Genomic DNA, 13628 nt, shown 5'->3' with positions numbered 1-13628 from the left:
CACAACACGGACTTACCCATTCACCTCGTAGTGGGGCAGCCGAATTTGGCTCCAGCAGCAGACTAGACACGTGACGGTGGTAATCAACGTGTCGACCAAGACCCCAGCCCGACCACAAGTTTTTAGCGAGCAGCGGAGCTGCGTTTGACGTGGAGCGCGTGACAGGGTCGTCGCCCTTCCCAAGTCTCACGGAATAAGACAAATGTTCTGGAAGCTCCAGGAGCTACGATTCGTGTTTTTATTTTACAATGTATTAAGTTACACTTTACACCACGGTGTAACATGTCTACACGTTTGGCCGGGCTCAGCTGTTCCATTGTGAAAATGACCGACATCGGACGTTCCAATGCACTGCCTTCCCGAGCCCTTCCGAGGCCCCATGGACGTTCACGCATCACAGGGAAGTATGGGCAAGCCTCTCTGTCCACACGCACCGCAGTTGAAGGGGTAACAAAACGGAAACCTAAAGACGCTGCAGCATTCTCTAGGTACAGTTTTAGTGCGAGTTGTAATCTTCGTGGCATTTTGCCTCGGGAAATGTATTAGGGTCTCCCGGTTTGCAATCACAAGCGCAGATGGCCACCAACCATCTCTTTAAAGACAACAATAATTTCCTTTGCCACATTAAATATAACGATATCGGGTCTCTTGCGTTCCTTCAGTGAAAAAACGGCACCATTATTAGAGAGCGGCAGCGTCTACGATTGACCAGCATGAAGCATCGGTCCGAGTGATGAAGAAACAGCAGGCAGCCAGGTGCTTCCTTATAACTTCCCCCATCGTTTGCATCTCACTTGATTACTTCATGATGAAAACTGCAAACATTGATTCACATTACAGTTTCTTAATGATAGCCTTTATGGATATTAAAAATGTGTTTAAATTAAAAAAAGTTTTAAAAACTAAAATTTGAAGTGCCAGCCCGAATGTGTGTAGTGGTGCAGCAGTTCGAGGAGCAGGGCTGGGGCCCAGGGCTCAAGCAGCACGGCAGCGTTGCCAGGTGCAGGCGCCGTCCTGCGCCTACGCTTCGCACGGCTTTTCCCTCCACGCCACACGTCTACCTCCTGCCAAAACGGTTCTTGAAAGCTTTCAGGGTCTTTGCCATCATCGGTGCGACTTCTGTAAAAGACAAAGCGATAGCCTCTATATATGGAACGCATGGAAAATACTTGAGTTTTGTTAAATGACAGTTAAATGATTACTGCGCATTATAAGTGGTTGGGTCGGGTGGTCCCAGGCGCCATACTTTTGACTTGTCTCTTATCTCCGCCTGCTGATGACCCAGATGAGGAGGGTCCTGGGACTGGGCTGAGCGAGCGCGGTCGAACGGATGTCCCATCGGAGTTCCCACCTGCACTCGCCATTGCATGACCCTCCCCACCCAACGGAACCAAGGCAACAGGATTCTTGTCCCTGCAGTGGACAACAGGGATCATAAAACAAACACAATACAACCAGCACAGCACCTACTACTATATCAACATTCACACATGCAGCACACACCACACAATACCAGTACAGCATACACACTCATACAGTAGCTCCCAAAACACTGCCATATGCACAAACAATGGATAGGACACTCTTACCCTCACTAGCACAACAGCTGCCATTTGCCACGAAGTCAGTGGTGACGTCACCACAGGGCTTGTGCAAGTCTAGATGCACCTTTGAGACCACACACAGTTTTGGAGGCTTACTAGCAGGTCACGGGACAGATCCAGGTGTTATGGGTTAACTTACTGAGATGACTGACACATGCACACCAACAAGCATGGATCATACAGCTGCAATGTGTTTCCGCAAAGTGTTGGCGCAATGTTTTGCCGCTGAGGAGTACCGTAAGCGCTCGGTAGCACCGAAAGGCGTGGGACGCCCCGTGCCGTGACGCTCCTGTTTACGGCGCACATCACGCGGTGGCTTCACCGTTGTGTTCACAAATGCCAACTTGACCTGGCGCCCTAGATGGACACCGACCCAGAAAAACCAACGCGTCACCCGGTGACACCGACACACAGACACGTCACGTGGCGCTTTTGGTGCCCTGGCTCTCTGCGCATTGCTGGGCCCTCTTAAATGCCCCAAACACATGGAATTCCATCGCTTCAAAAATGTCCTTGAGGACTCTTCTGTGCCGCAGTTGTTTTCACGACAATTTATATTTGCTTTTACACTAGCGGGAAGTACCCGGTGTTGCCCGGGGGAAGAATATATTTCGAAATTTCTCTTAAAAACATACATCCACAAATACTAAGCTATTGTGAAAGCCTGGCATGCCGTTTGTCTGTCCATTTGTCAACAAAATTATAAGAGGCTTGCAGAAGTCCAAAAAAAAGTGGGGGGTAAATAGTTGATCTAAAAGATTTTCGAAAATTGTCGACCCCCCCCCCCCCTCATAAAATATTTTTACCCCCGCGTAGGCATATACAGTGAGGGAAAAAGTATTTGATCCCCTGCTGATTTTGTACGTTTGCCCACTGACAACGATATGATCAGTCTATAATTTTAATGGTAGGTTTATTTGAACAGTGAGAGACAATCCAGAAAAACGCATGTGAAAAATGTTATAAATTGATTTGCATTTTAATGAGGGAAATAAGTATTTGACCCCTCTGCAAAACATGACTTAGTACTTGGTGGCAAAACCCTTGTTGGCAATCACAGAGGTCAGACGTTTCTTGTAGTTGGCCACCAGGTTTGCACACATCTCAGGAGGGATTTTGTCCCACTCCTCTTTGCAGATCTTCTCCAAGTCATTAAGGTTTCGAGGCTGACGTTTGGCAACTCGAACCTTCAGCTCCCTCCACAGATTTTCTATGGGATTAAGGTCTGGAGACTGGCTAGGCCACTCCAGGACCTTAATGTGCTTCTTCTTGAGCCACTCCTTTGTTGCCTTGGCCGTGTGTTTTGGGTCATTGTCATGCTGGAATACCCATCCACGACCCATTTTCAATGCCCTGGCTGAGGGAAGGAGGTTCTCACCAAAGATTTGACGGTACATGGCCCCGTCCATCGTTCCTTTGATGCGGTGAAGTTGTCCTGTCACCTTAGCAGAAAAACACCCCCAAAGCATAATGTTTCCACTTCCATATTTGACGGTGGGGATGGTGTTCTTGGGGTCATAGGCAGCATTCCTCCTCCTCCAAACACGGCGAGTTGAGTTGATGCCAAAGAGCTCCATTTTGGTCTCATCTGACCACAACACTTTCACCCAGTTGTCCTCTGAATCATTCAGATGTTCATTGGCAAACTTCAGACGGGCATGTATATGTGCTTTCTTGAGCGGGGGGACATTGTGGGCGCTGCAGGATTTCAGTCCTTCACTGCGTAGTGTGTTACCAACTGTTTTCTTGGTGACTATGGTCCCAGCTGCCTTGAGATTATTGACAAGATCCTCCCGTGTAGTTCTGGGCTGATTCCTCACCGTTCTCATGATAATTGCAACTCCACGAGGTGAGATCTTGCATGGAGCCCCAGGCCGAGGGAGATTGACAGTTCTTTTGGGTTTCTTCCATTTGCGAATAATCGCACCAACTGTTGTCACCTTCTCACCAAGCTGCTTGGCGATGGTCTTGTAGCCCATTCCAGCCTTGTGTAGGTCTACAATCTTGTCCCTGACATCCTTGGAGAGCTCTTTGGTCTTGGCCATGGTGGAGAGTTTGGAATCTGATTGATTGCTTCTGTGAACAGGTGTCTTTTATACAGGTAACAAGCTGAGATTAGGAGCACTCCCTTTAAGAGTGTGCTCCTAATCTCAGCTCGTTACCTGTATAAAAGACACCTAGGAGCCAGAAATCTGATTGAGAGGGGGTCAAATAATTATTTCCCTCATTAAAATGCAAATCAATTTATAACATTTTTGACATGCGTTTTTCTGGATTGTTTTGTTGTTATTCTGTCTCTCACTGTTCAAATAAACCTACCATAAAATTATAGACTGATCATTTCTTTGTCAGTGGGAAAACATACAAAATCAGTAGGGGATCAAATACTTTTTTCCCTCACTGTTTACCTACACACCCTACATACAATAGAGTGAGTAGTCTCTACTGACTCTATAGTAGCATCTACTGACTGTATAGTAGTATATAGTGACTCTATAGTAGCATCTACTGACCGTAGTAGTATCTACTGACTGCAGTAGTATCTACCGACTCTATAGTAGTAACGACTGACTCTATAGTAGTATCCAATTACTATAGTAGTAACTACTAACGCTACAGTAGTATATACCGACTCTATAGTAGTATCTACTGACTCTATCGTAGTATCTGACTATAGTCGTAACTACTAACTCTATATCAGTATCTGTTGACTCTACAGTAATATCTACTGACTCTATTGCAGTATCTACCGACTCTGCAGTAGTATCTACCGACTCTATAATAGTATATATCGACTCTATGATAGTATCTAGGATATCTTGACTTAAATCTTTCGTGACTGCAGCTGGCCGAGGTGGCACCTTGGCCGGCTGGGGCTGGGCGACTACCCCCCCCACCCGCACTCCAGTTGTAGTATCTACCGACCCAATAGTAGTAAGTGCACACATTGGAGTGGGGGGGGGGAGAAGAGGACATCACACTTTGAAGAATTTACCTCAGCGTTGTGTGTATTCTTTTTGAATTTTGTACGCAAATTCCCCCCTTCCCCCACCGATCGCGTGTGTGCCTTGCCATGGGAACGTGTCAGCGTTCTCGCGCACACGGAGATGCATGCTTTGGCGTGTGTTCAGCGTAGTAATATAATAGTAATAAATTGTTAATTTAACTACGTTAAAGTTGACGGATGTGAAATACGAATAGCGCCGGCTCACCCCGGGGCTTATCGCGTGGTATCTGGGTACTTTTTTGAAACATGAACCCCACAGCCTGTGAGTTAAAAGCATCACAAGTTGCGTACACAGACAGACAGAAAACGACTTATATAGGTAAGATTATTACAATCCTCACCTCTTGCTTTCTCTTACCTGGTGAAACGACATCAACTTTCATCGTACCTTTAGGTTTGCTGGAGTGGGTGCTGCTGATGGACTGGGTGAGTCGCTTGAGGCGTGCTTCCCGCTCTTCGTACTTGCGCAGGTACAGCTCTCGCCACGATTCGTACTCCTGCCTCGTCTCGTTGCGGAAATCTCGCGCGCAGTGTCCCGCCCACAGCTCAGTCGTCTCCTCCACAAAGCTCTATCAGCAAAAAAGTGTTCAGCACAACCGCCCACCCGGCGCTACTCAATCAAACCTGCGTCCATAGCGCTGGCAGATGGCATGCAATAGTGGAGGTGGCTTGGCCACAGCTCTTGATGGATGAGGCCATCAGTTGTATAAATGCGACATCAACGTGCACTCTTTATTACTCTGGTAGGCTTATCAAGATCAAATTGTCATCGTGGCCAAAGCCGCTGATGCAACCACACCTTTTTCTCTAACCCCTCCCTCTCGCTGCCTCCGCCCCCCTCTGTCTATTTAAGGCCACCCCACAGAGACGATCACCCCTCTCTGTACCTGTGTTGCCCGCTCTGTGTATCTTGGTGATATCTGTCTGCTTATATGTCTGTCTATAATTTTTTCTGGTTAGATTTTATGTCGCTATTTCATTATACCTGATGATGATTGCTTGTGTTGCAATCGAAACGTCGTATGCTATTATTTAATTTATTATTTTTTCTTTATACGTGACTTTACCGAAAGAACCAAAGAATAATTCCTGCAGTCACGAAAGCTCCAAAGTTAAGATTTAACCACACCTTGCCAATGCGTTCTCCCCTCCACCAGATCCCACAGCTGCTGTACTCGTGACACACAGTGTCCTCCAACATCTGCCCTGATAGTCTCCAACTATCTGGTTTTATAATACAGATGCATAAAGCTCTAAAAATCAATTGTTACATACATTATTTAAGCGTGTAACACGAGTGTAAAAATCTACTATTGTGGATTGATGTATTTGTAATTGGTTCACATGAACTATGCTGCCATTGGAGGCACTACATTGATGTGTGTGAGAGAGTCAATTTTAAATGTATTGTGACATCTGTGCAAGCCCGGACGTGTGCCACATACCGGGTTGCAGTCTTCAATGCGGTAGAGCTGCTCCGGCGTGCAACGCAGCAGCACTGGCACCAGTATGTCATAGGGCACCCCGCCAACCTCGTGAATGGCTGCGGCCAGAGGCAGTCAACAGAGCGACGTTACCCACTTGTGTGAAGGCAACGTGACAGAGTCGTGCGAGCGTGGCACCCAGAGAGCGTGCACACAGCCGGTGATGCTGCAAACAGCGTTCATGATGCTCATCGCTACGACTTATGTGGTGGGGTTTTTGCGCCATGGCGCAGTGGAGGGAAAAGCGTGCTCGTGTGCACTCACAGTCGATGTTGTTCTGCAGCACGCGCAGGCATTGCTCGTACAGCGACATCATCTTGGGTAAGAAGGCCGTCTTGGTGCCCGAGTACACAGCCATCTTGCTGTTCAGGCGTTTCCCTGTGAAGCCATCCTCCAGTGGAGCCACAGAGCTCTGCAACACTGCACGAGACAACACGACACGGTGAACGCAACACGATGTTGAGAGTGACGGAACGTGATGACGACAACACGACGAGGCTGACAATACATGGGTGGCAACATAACGATAACATAAGGATTGGCATTTAGAGCGTGTTTAAATGCCTCCGCAACTCTCAATTATCCCAATGTCCAGCTGTGATTGTGTTTATATACAGCAATTCCTCGCCAACCACGGAATTCATGTATACAGAGTTTATTATTTGGATACCAATTTACCAAATGCACCTAGGAAATTTTGAAAATCCACGGGTAAGCAGGAGTCCGCAACACGCAATGACAAATTTTGCACGGCCATGGTTCTCCACTCCACTGCGCTACGCATAGCGCTTTGAAACTGATCAATTGTCCATCTGCTTTGTTGCGATTCTCGCAGCGCATAGACAGCGTCGCTACTCTTGCTGGCAGTGCTTCTAAAAGTGCTAAAGTGAACATAACTGCTGCTGGCCGGATCAACACCACTGATTCAGCCAGCAGCGCCACTGTGCTTGCCTCTGTGGCTGCCCACTCATCTGTCACTGGTCACCTGGAGGAAGAAGAGGAAGTTGGGCTGAGCCCCTTCTCCTAACTACCCCTTCCCCCATCATCGTCATAATCATGGACTTCTACCCTGAATATTAAAGGTATGTAAAGTTAATGTTTATTTATGTTTTATTATGTTAATATAGCTATGAGTCTTACCGTGGTCATGGTTCCCCAAACCCCTCCTGATATCCCATAGGCCCTGTACTTTACCAACCGCGGATTTGCCTACCACAACCTTTTCCAGTATACTAATAGCCTAGGGGACACCGTAATGGCAAGTGTCCCTGTGAGGCACAAGGAGAAACACCGCACCGGCTGCAAGTGGATACTAGTTTACCAGAAAGGAAGCGATGTTGCCATTTGCCTCTGCAAAGAATTTGCGAGGAATACTTCAAATTTGAACGATGATGCCAGCAAACATGGCCTACTCATCTTCGAATAACGTCAAAGGATATGCAACGTCCACTGTGAAGGAGACAGCGCGTGTACGTACGGTTAAACAGGTGCAGCAATAAGGTAAAAGGTCAAGGTGCAGTGCTTTAGGGTGACAATGGGGGATACACTATGATGACACGATGAGGGTGACACGATGAGGGTGACACGAGGGTGACACGAGGGGGGTGGCACGACATTACCTTTCTTCTTTTGTGGTGAGAGCTCAAGGAGCTCTGCCGAGGGCAGGGGCCGGTAGTTCGGTTGAATGAGGGGCAGCGTGATGTCCGGAAGCGAGGGCACCACCTCGTACTTGTGCTGGAGGCAGAGAGGGAGCTCTAAACCACAAGGCCCATGGTCTTCGTGACCTGCTGCTTACCACTTAACAAGTGACTGGAGGGAAACCTGTTACATCCCGTGCATTTTCCTGCATCTCTCATCTCGTTTCCACTGTCTCAGAACTTAAAATATTTTCACTTTTCTTGACTGTCCTCATAACGTTTCCCGCATGTATAAAAATAGTATTCTGCAGCAATTGACTTTTTTGAAATGTCCTTGCTGCCCACGACATAACCCCACAGCACATGACACCTGTTATGCAAGGTGGCCGCCCATCCAAGCACTCTCCGGGCTCAACCCTGCGTGCCTTCCGAGATCGGACAAGATCAGGATGCTTTTCGGGTGATATAGTTATGTGGGAGGAACTGATGGCATTAAATGCTGATTTGTATAGAAGGAAATTGTGCTTTTCTAGTAAGTTAGACTGTGGATTCAGTGTACCCGTACACAAATATACTCACTTTTGTGGAATTTATGGATGACACAGTACTCAAACAGTAGTGGTAACAAGTTTGCAATGAATGTAAAACTCTTCTAAAGGCTTTACCCGAACAGCTGAGGTTACCTCAGGTACTGTTTAAATGTGCCTCAGAACAGCAGCCATCTGGTATATGTACATAATGTCAGCATAGATGTACATAATTATTACCTTGATTATCCAGGAAAGCCTTACTGTCTATAGAGTATTTTTTCAGCAGAGTCCTGTTGTGTTTTTACAGTAGGAGGTGATGACTGCTATGTGTTTACCAATTAAGTGATTTGCGATACAATTTTTTATTCAACAAATTTGGACCTAGACTCGAGCACACAAGGGCATACTCTTCGAATGTCACTGTATCTTTAATATCCACTGTGAAACCGACGGCGCATGTTTACACCAGCAGTATAAAACAGGGCGCCCTGCTGGATTAAAAACGCGAACCTCTGCAGGAAATGGTACACGTCCTGCCGCTGGGCCAAGCTGCTAACCTCGTCTCTCGTGTTCGAGGGGCTCTGTGTTAAATAGAGCACGCTGACATCCAGCAGCTACCGCACCTTCGTATTACTGTACAGGCCGGCCTGGAGGAGAAACCACTCAGACCCTTGCAGACCCTGTGGCTTCCTCCCAGACTCTTGCAGGCTCCAGGGATACCTCCGAATCCTGTGCCTTGACCATCTGACTACACTGTGCTCAGCGAGTGTGTTAGTGCACGAGGTACGGCCGTGTGCATGGGAATACTTGCCTTATTGGATCTGGAGGCACAGGAGGGGTTCTCGAGTCTCCGCTGACCTTCCGAGTTTGCTGGCTGTTTCCTCGATGCCCTTTCAGGCACTGGCTCCACACACTCCGCACTGCCATCCCCCTTCGCTCGGTCCACTGCCTCTGCTGCCGGCGCCATGCTGCGCCACAGTTTCTCACCAACCGGCTCCTCATTACATCTTTTTTTCTTTTTCTTCTGTGGCTGGTCGTAGCTGAGGTAGGACTCAAAGGGCATGGTGGGACTGTCAAAGTCATCATCGCTCAGCAGAGAGCCCTTGGAATGTCTCGGAGCCACTTGCCTCTCAGGCTTCATCTTACTTTCCTTTCGAGAATCTCTGCTGCTGAACTCGGCTCTGGTGCTGGGAATGTCTGTTTGCTGCTCAGTCCTGCTTGCCTTGTGTTTTGTTCTCCCATCCCCAGACGTGTGTTTCTGCTTTTGTGTGCTCTTTCCCAGTGATGGCGTGGGAAGCTCGGATTTTTCTGTCAAGTCCTCAGAGCTGTTTGATTTTGACGTGGTGTGGAGTCCCTCTCTGGACACTGTCTTTACGGTCCTCATGTCGCACGCACCGCCCTTGTTCGCATGTCGCTTGTGGACGATATTGTTGTGGGCCGCGTGATCCTGACGCACAAAGCTTTGTGGAGGCGCTCTGTCTTCCATGTCCGAGTCCCCGTCGCCCTCCTGGGAATACTTGCCACTTGGAGCGTTCTCCGCTGTGTACTCGGGATACCGCTGGTCTCTCCTGCCATGCTCCACACTCCTGTTTCACAAAAGAATATGAGATATGTTTTATGCGATTGAGCTCACTTGAGCTCAGCATTTGTGATGGCATCTGCTGTTTCAAGACCAATGAAAAATTGACAGCAGTGTCCTGTGAACCAGTGCGCACAAGCGCTCACCTGGTTCTCCAGCGCTCACATTGCCTCTCAGGAAGAGTACCCACCGATGGGAGATGGGACGGGGCGCACATTCATCCTGGGGCACCAGCTTCTTCCATTCCAGGACCAGCGCTCGTGCCACGTCACCCACGCGTGGATCTTTACGCAGAGAGTTCACCGATTTTCCAACGCCCGTTTCCTGTGCGCAATTACATCATTGATTATTCACATGCTTGTGTACAAGAAAACCTTCCAATGAGTCTCAAGATTTATTTTCAGGAGGGTCCTGTCAAATGTTCAAAGTAGGGGGCGATGATTGCTTTGCGTTTCAAAATTAATTAATTTGCAAATGTTTTTTTCAAAGTTAGCGAATTTGAAACGTGACGTCACAAAATCTTTAACATCCACTTTGAAGCAGAAAGCTACTTTTTTTGCTGAATACACCAGTGGTATTTAGAGGGAGGCCTGCCAGATTATAACCACATACCTCTACAAGTGGGGAACACGTTACCACTGGGCTGTCGCCGCCTATTTTCCGTGTGGCCATGACATGAACAGTGTGCTCCATGTTACTACTAGATGCAGTCTCTTATCAAGTTTACAATTCCCTTTTGCATTCGGGTCATTCACATGCAGTATTCAAATAAAAGTTATTTGAAAAACCAATAAAGTGGATACAAATTTACCCATCCCATTAAGAAACATAAAACATATTACACATCCTATCAAGAAACTAAAATGTATTTGTCCATTTTATTTCGGAGAAAAACAAATTTAGAATTCAATACGTTGGAGAAACATTCATGGAAATGAAATAACAGTGACTGAGTGAAATGTTCCAAATGTAAAAACAAGTCCTGTCAATCTGAAAACAGTAATTTGTCATCTTTACAACGGCCTACATTTTGGCTACAAAATTGAGTCTCCCAATCTTCACAAGGGAAACACAAAATAAACGTGCGCTTTTTAGAGTGGACGTAAGGACGGAAACCTACCGCCAAAATCTCAACCGTGACTGGCAAAGCGTGCAGTTTCTTCAAAATCTTTAAAACCTGGAATGCAGCAACAGCGGTGACTGCAGGTTATCGCACGACGTTGTGAGCCCACACAAGCCACCACCACCACCCTCAAGTCTTAGACATCACTCGGCGAAGGACATTGAAGAGGTGAAGAGGTATGTGAAGATGGGGGAGAAGGGGTAATGAATAGGAGGCTGCCCAGAAACTCACGGGATGACAAGAGACCACTGGGACACCCATACCCACCCGTTCACCACCATCACACCCTCACCACCGCATGACACCTCACCGACTCCTCAACCCGCCCAGAGGTGACGCGGCCGAGCAGGTGTCACGGTCGCCGTTTGCAGCCGAGGGTCACGGTGCGAATCCTGCGGCCGCCCTGATTACAACTTGGGGTGCAGTAACTGTGGCAATAGGCACAGCGCACTAACAGAACCCCTAACGTCATTCGCGATAGGCCATTGTGTGCCGATGTCTGGGTTCACATTTGGTTAAGTTCGAAACATTACTCAATTGAATACATAGCGGCAATTATCGCCCTCTACTGGCAGGCTGATACCCCACGATCATGATTGTAAACGAGACTATCCTGGTTTCTCCAGTTCTCACTCGGTTAAATAAAATCAACTTGAACTCCACTCCTTCACCTAACCACTCACCTCACCACCCCTTTGCTTCACCCCTTCGTCTCACCACCCTCAACTCGACATTTCACTCCACCACCTCACCACCAGCCTCGCCACCACCCTCACCTTGTCCCCATGCTTCTCGCGCTGGAGGCGGCCCTGGAGGATCGCCACCTCGTCGTACACGGAGGCCATGACACCCGCACACAGCCGCCCCGGAAGAGAATGCCGCGGGTGCGAGGGGGGGTCAAGTGGCGGAAGGGGGCGGGGCTTTGTGAGGGGCGGGGCTGCGGGAGGAGGCGGGGGGAGGAGACGCCACTTCCGGAACATGACGCGTTTCCACGACCACTTTGTCACCAGACCCGAGCCGTGCCGGTACTGTTTCGGTTTCGAACCATCATCACCAGTCATGATCAATCCCTTGACAAAGGACGGTTTGCCTGAGTTAACCAAGTCGGATTGCTCAGCGGCGAGTCCAAATCCTGTTTGGGTGGTGGACTCAGCCCATCAGGGGTGATACAATTCGCACTTTGCGGGGAAGTCAACATAACTGTACTGTAGTCCTATGGATTAACTTGTCCCCGCCGTAAGCATGTAGAATCTTCACCAGTGGCTCAGGACTTAAACTTATGGGCACTGCTCCATGCCCATGTGAACAGCTCATTCCAATCTGTACCTCCACATCATCGCATCCTGCCTGCCTGCCTACCCCAAGAGGGCAATATCATTTTCATATTTGGAATTCACATTAGTATACATTACACATCTGGCTACGCTGTAGAATTGGATGGCAAGGGCTAAAACAAATCACTCAAATAAAACTATCTTTCAAATTGTATCAGAAACATGTTTTCATAGGTTCAGGGCCATTTGCAAGTCCCCTCTTGAGAGCTTATCTAACCCAAATGAGTTTACAGTTGGGCCCAAGATGCATCGTAAGTGGATTACGGTCACGATACCATTGACCTCACATAGTGCAATGTGCCGGCAACATTTCATAATTTTGCATTTAATAAAAATTTGTTAATTTCAAACATTAATTATTTAAGTGTCTGTTAATAACTACAAACAGGTAACTCTACATGTCAATTTTAAAACTGTTCATCAGGAAACATTCGAAAATCGTATTATCTTCATTCAGGTCCCAAGGTGTGGTCTCCAAATCGTAAAACCCACTCTCTGGCCAGTTATGAAGGGCCATGGCCTATTATTTATTTTAAGGCAGTGTCATTGACACAAGTGTAGAGTTGTTGGTAGGAATTGGGTGCTCCACCCTCGAAAAGACAGCAATAAAGTAAATACAGTAGCACCCCGGTTTACATTGGGCACGCGTTCTGAAATGTGCAACGAATATCAAAACGTAAATGAAAGCAATTTCCAGGGTAGGTAGAAGTGCATGCGGAGGTGACGGATATGATAAAGGACGGATGCTGTTAGCGACATGTGAGTTGAGGCAATGCAAATCAGGTAGCGGTATTAGTGACGTATTTGCAAAATGACGTAAAAAGGGGAGACGTAAATCAGAGTATCACTGCATTACAACTTCGGATGAATGTTGACTTTGTCTATCAAAACATTGTTCAAGGCTTGGGCAAAGAAAGCCAAGCATCTTCGATGTTCCTTTGCCATAATAGTAACATTTTGTATAGCCATTCTGAAATAGGTGAGATGATGTTGTTTAAAGCAAGCATAAAGAACACCATTGTTAAACATGGGGAGGAGCCGAGGTTGCCCCATTCAGGTGCTTGTGTGAAGTGGGAGGCAGGCAGTGCAAAAGATGATATGTGGCATACCGCAGAGGCTCAGACAGGCATTGCTTCCTGGATAGACGTGGACGTCAAAGACAACTCGGTGGCAGGGATTTTTAAAATTGTATTTATTAAATGCTTCTGTTGAACAAAAGTTTTTAAGCAATCAGAATAAACCAAGTGTACAACCAGCAGTCGACGAGCCAGAGAAAGGGCCCAACCAAATACGACCTGCACATGTGGGAACTGCTTTAGAGCACTATCTG

The 13628-nt window shown here is 47.4% G+C and overlaps 1 protein-coding gene across 1 annotated transcript; it reads right to left on the bottom strand.

Annotated features, from left to right (window-relative positions):
• Positions 1–224: 224 nt before the first annotated feature.
• On the bottom strand, positions 225–11842 carry ELOA (elongin A). The gene is made up of 11 exons (XM_061569366.1): positions 11741–11842; positions 10962–11018; positions 10032–10165; positions 9074–9848; positions 7715–7829; positions 6360–6515; positions 6057–6154; positions 5000–5180; positions 1841–1961; positions 1247–1413; positions 225–1119 (listed from the first exon to the last, which is right to left on the bottom strand). Exons 1-11 carry the CDS (start codon positions 11807–11809, stop codon positions 1058–1060), a joined length of 1935 nt encoding a protein of 644 aa, XP_061425350.1. The 5' UTR covers positions 11810–11842; the 3' UTR covers positions 225–1057.
• Between the last annotated feature and the right edge of the window lie 1786 nt (positions 11843–13628).

The sequence above is a fragment of the Lethenteron reissneri genome, chromosome 43 (genome assembly GCF_015708825.2).
Source record: "Lethenteron reissneri isolate LAM-NWPU_2019-01 chromosome 43, ASM1570882v1, whole genome shotgun sequence".
NCBI classification, from domain to species: Eukaryota; Metazoa; Chordata; class Hyperoartia; order Petromyzontiformes; family Petromyzontidae; genus Lethenteron; species Lethenteron reissneri.
Note: the sequence above shows the minus strand (reverse complement) of the source record. Positions and strands in the feature narration are given on the sequence as shown.

Bases quoted from the DNA above. Each gene is read 5' to 3' on its own strand.
- ELOA (XM_061569366.1), bottom strand. From the start codon at position 11,809: ATGGCCTCCGTGTACGACGAGGTGGCGATCCTCCAGGGCCGCCTCCAG. The intron at 1,962-4,999 runs GTACGATGAAAG...GTGTCCATCTAG, and splicing joins CCACTCCAGCAAACCTAAAG to GGCGCCAGGTCAAGTTGGCA. The intron at 1,120-1,246 runs GTATGGCGCCTG...TGTCTTTTACAG, and splicing joins AGATAAGAGACAAGTCAAAA to AAGTCGCACCGATGATGGCA.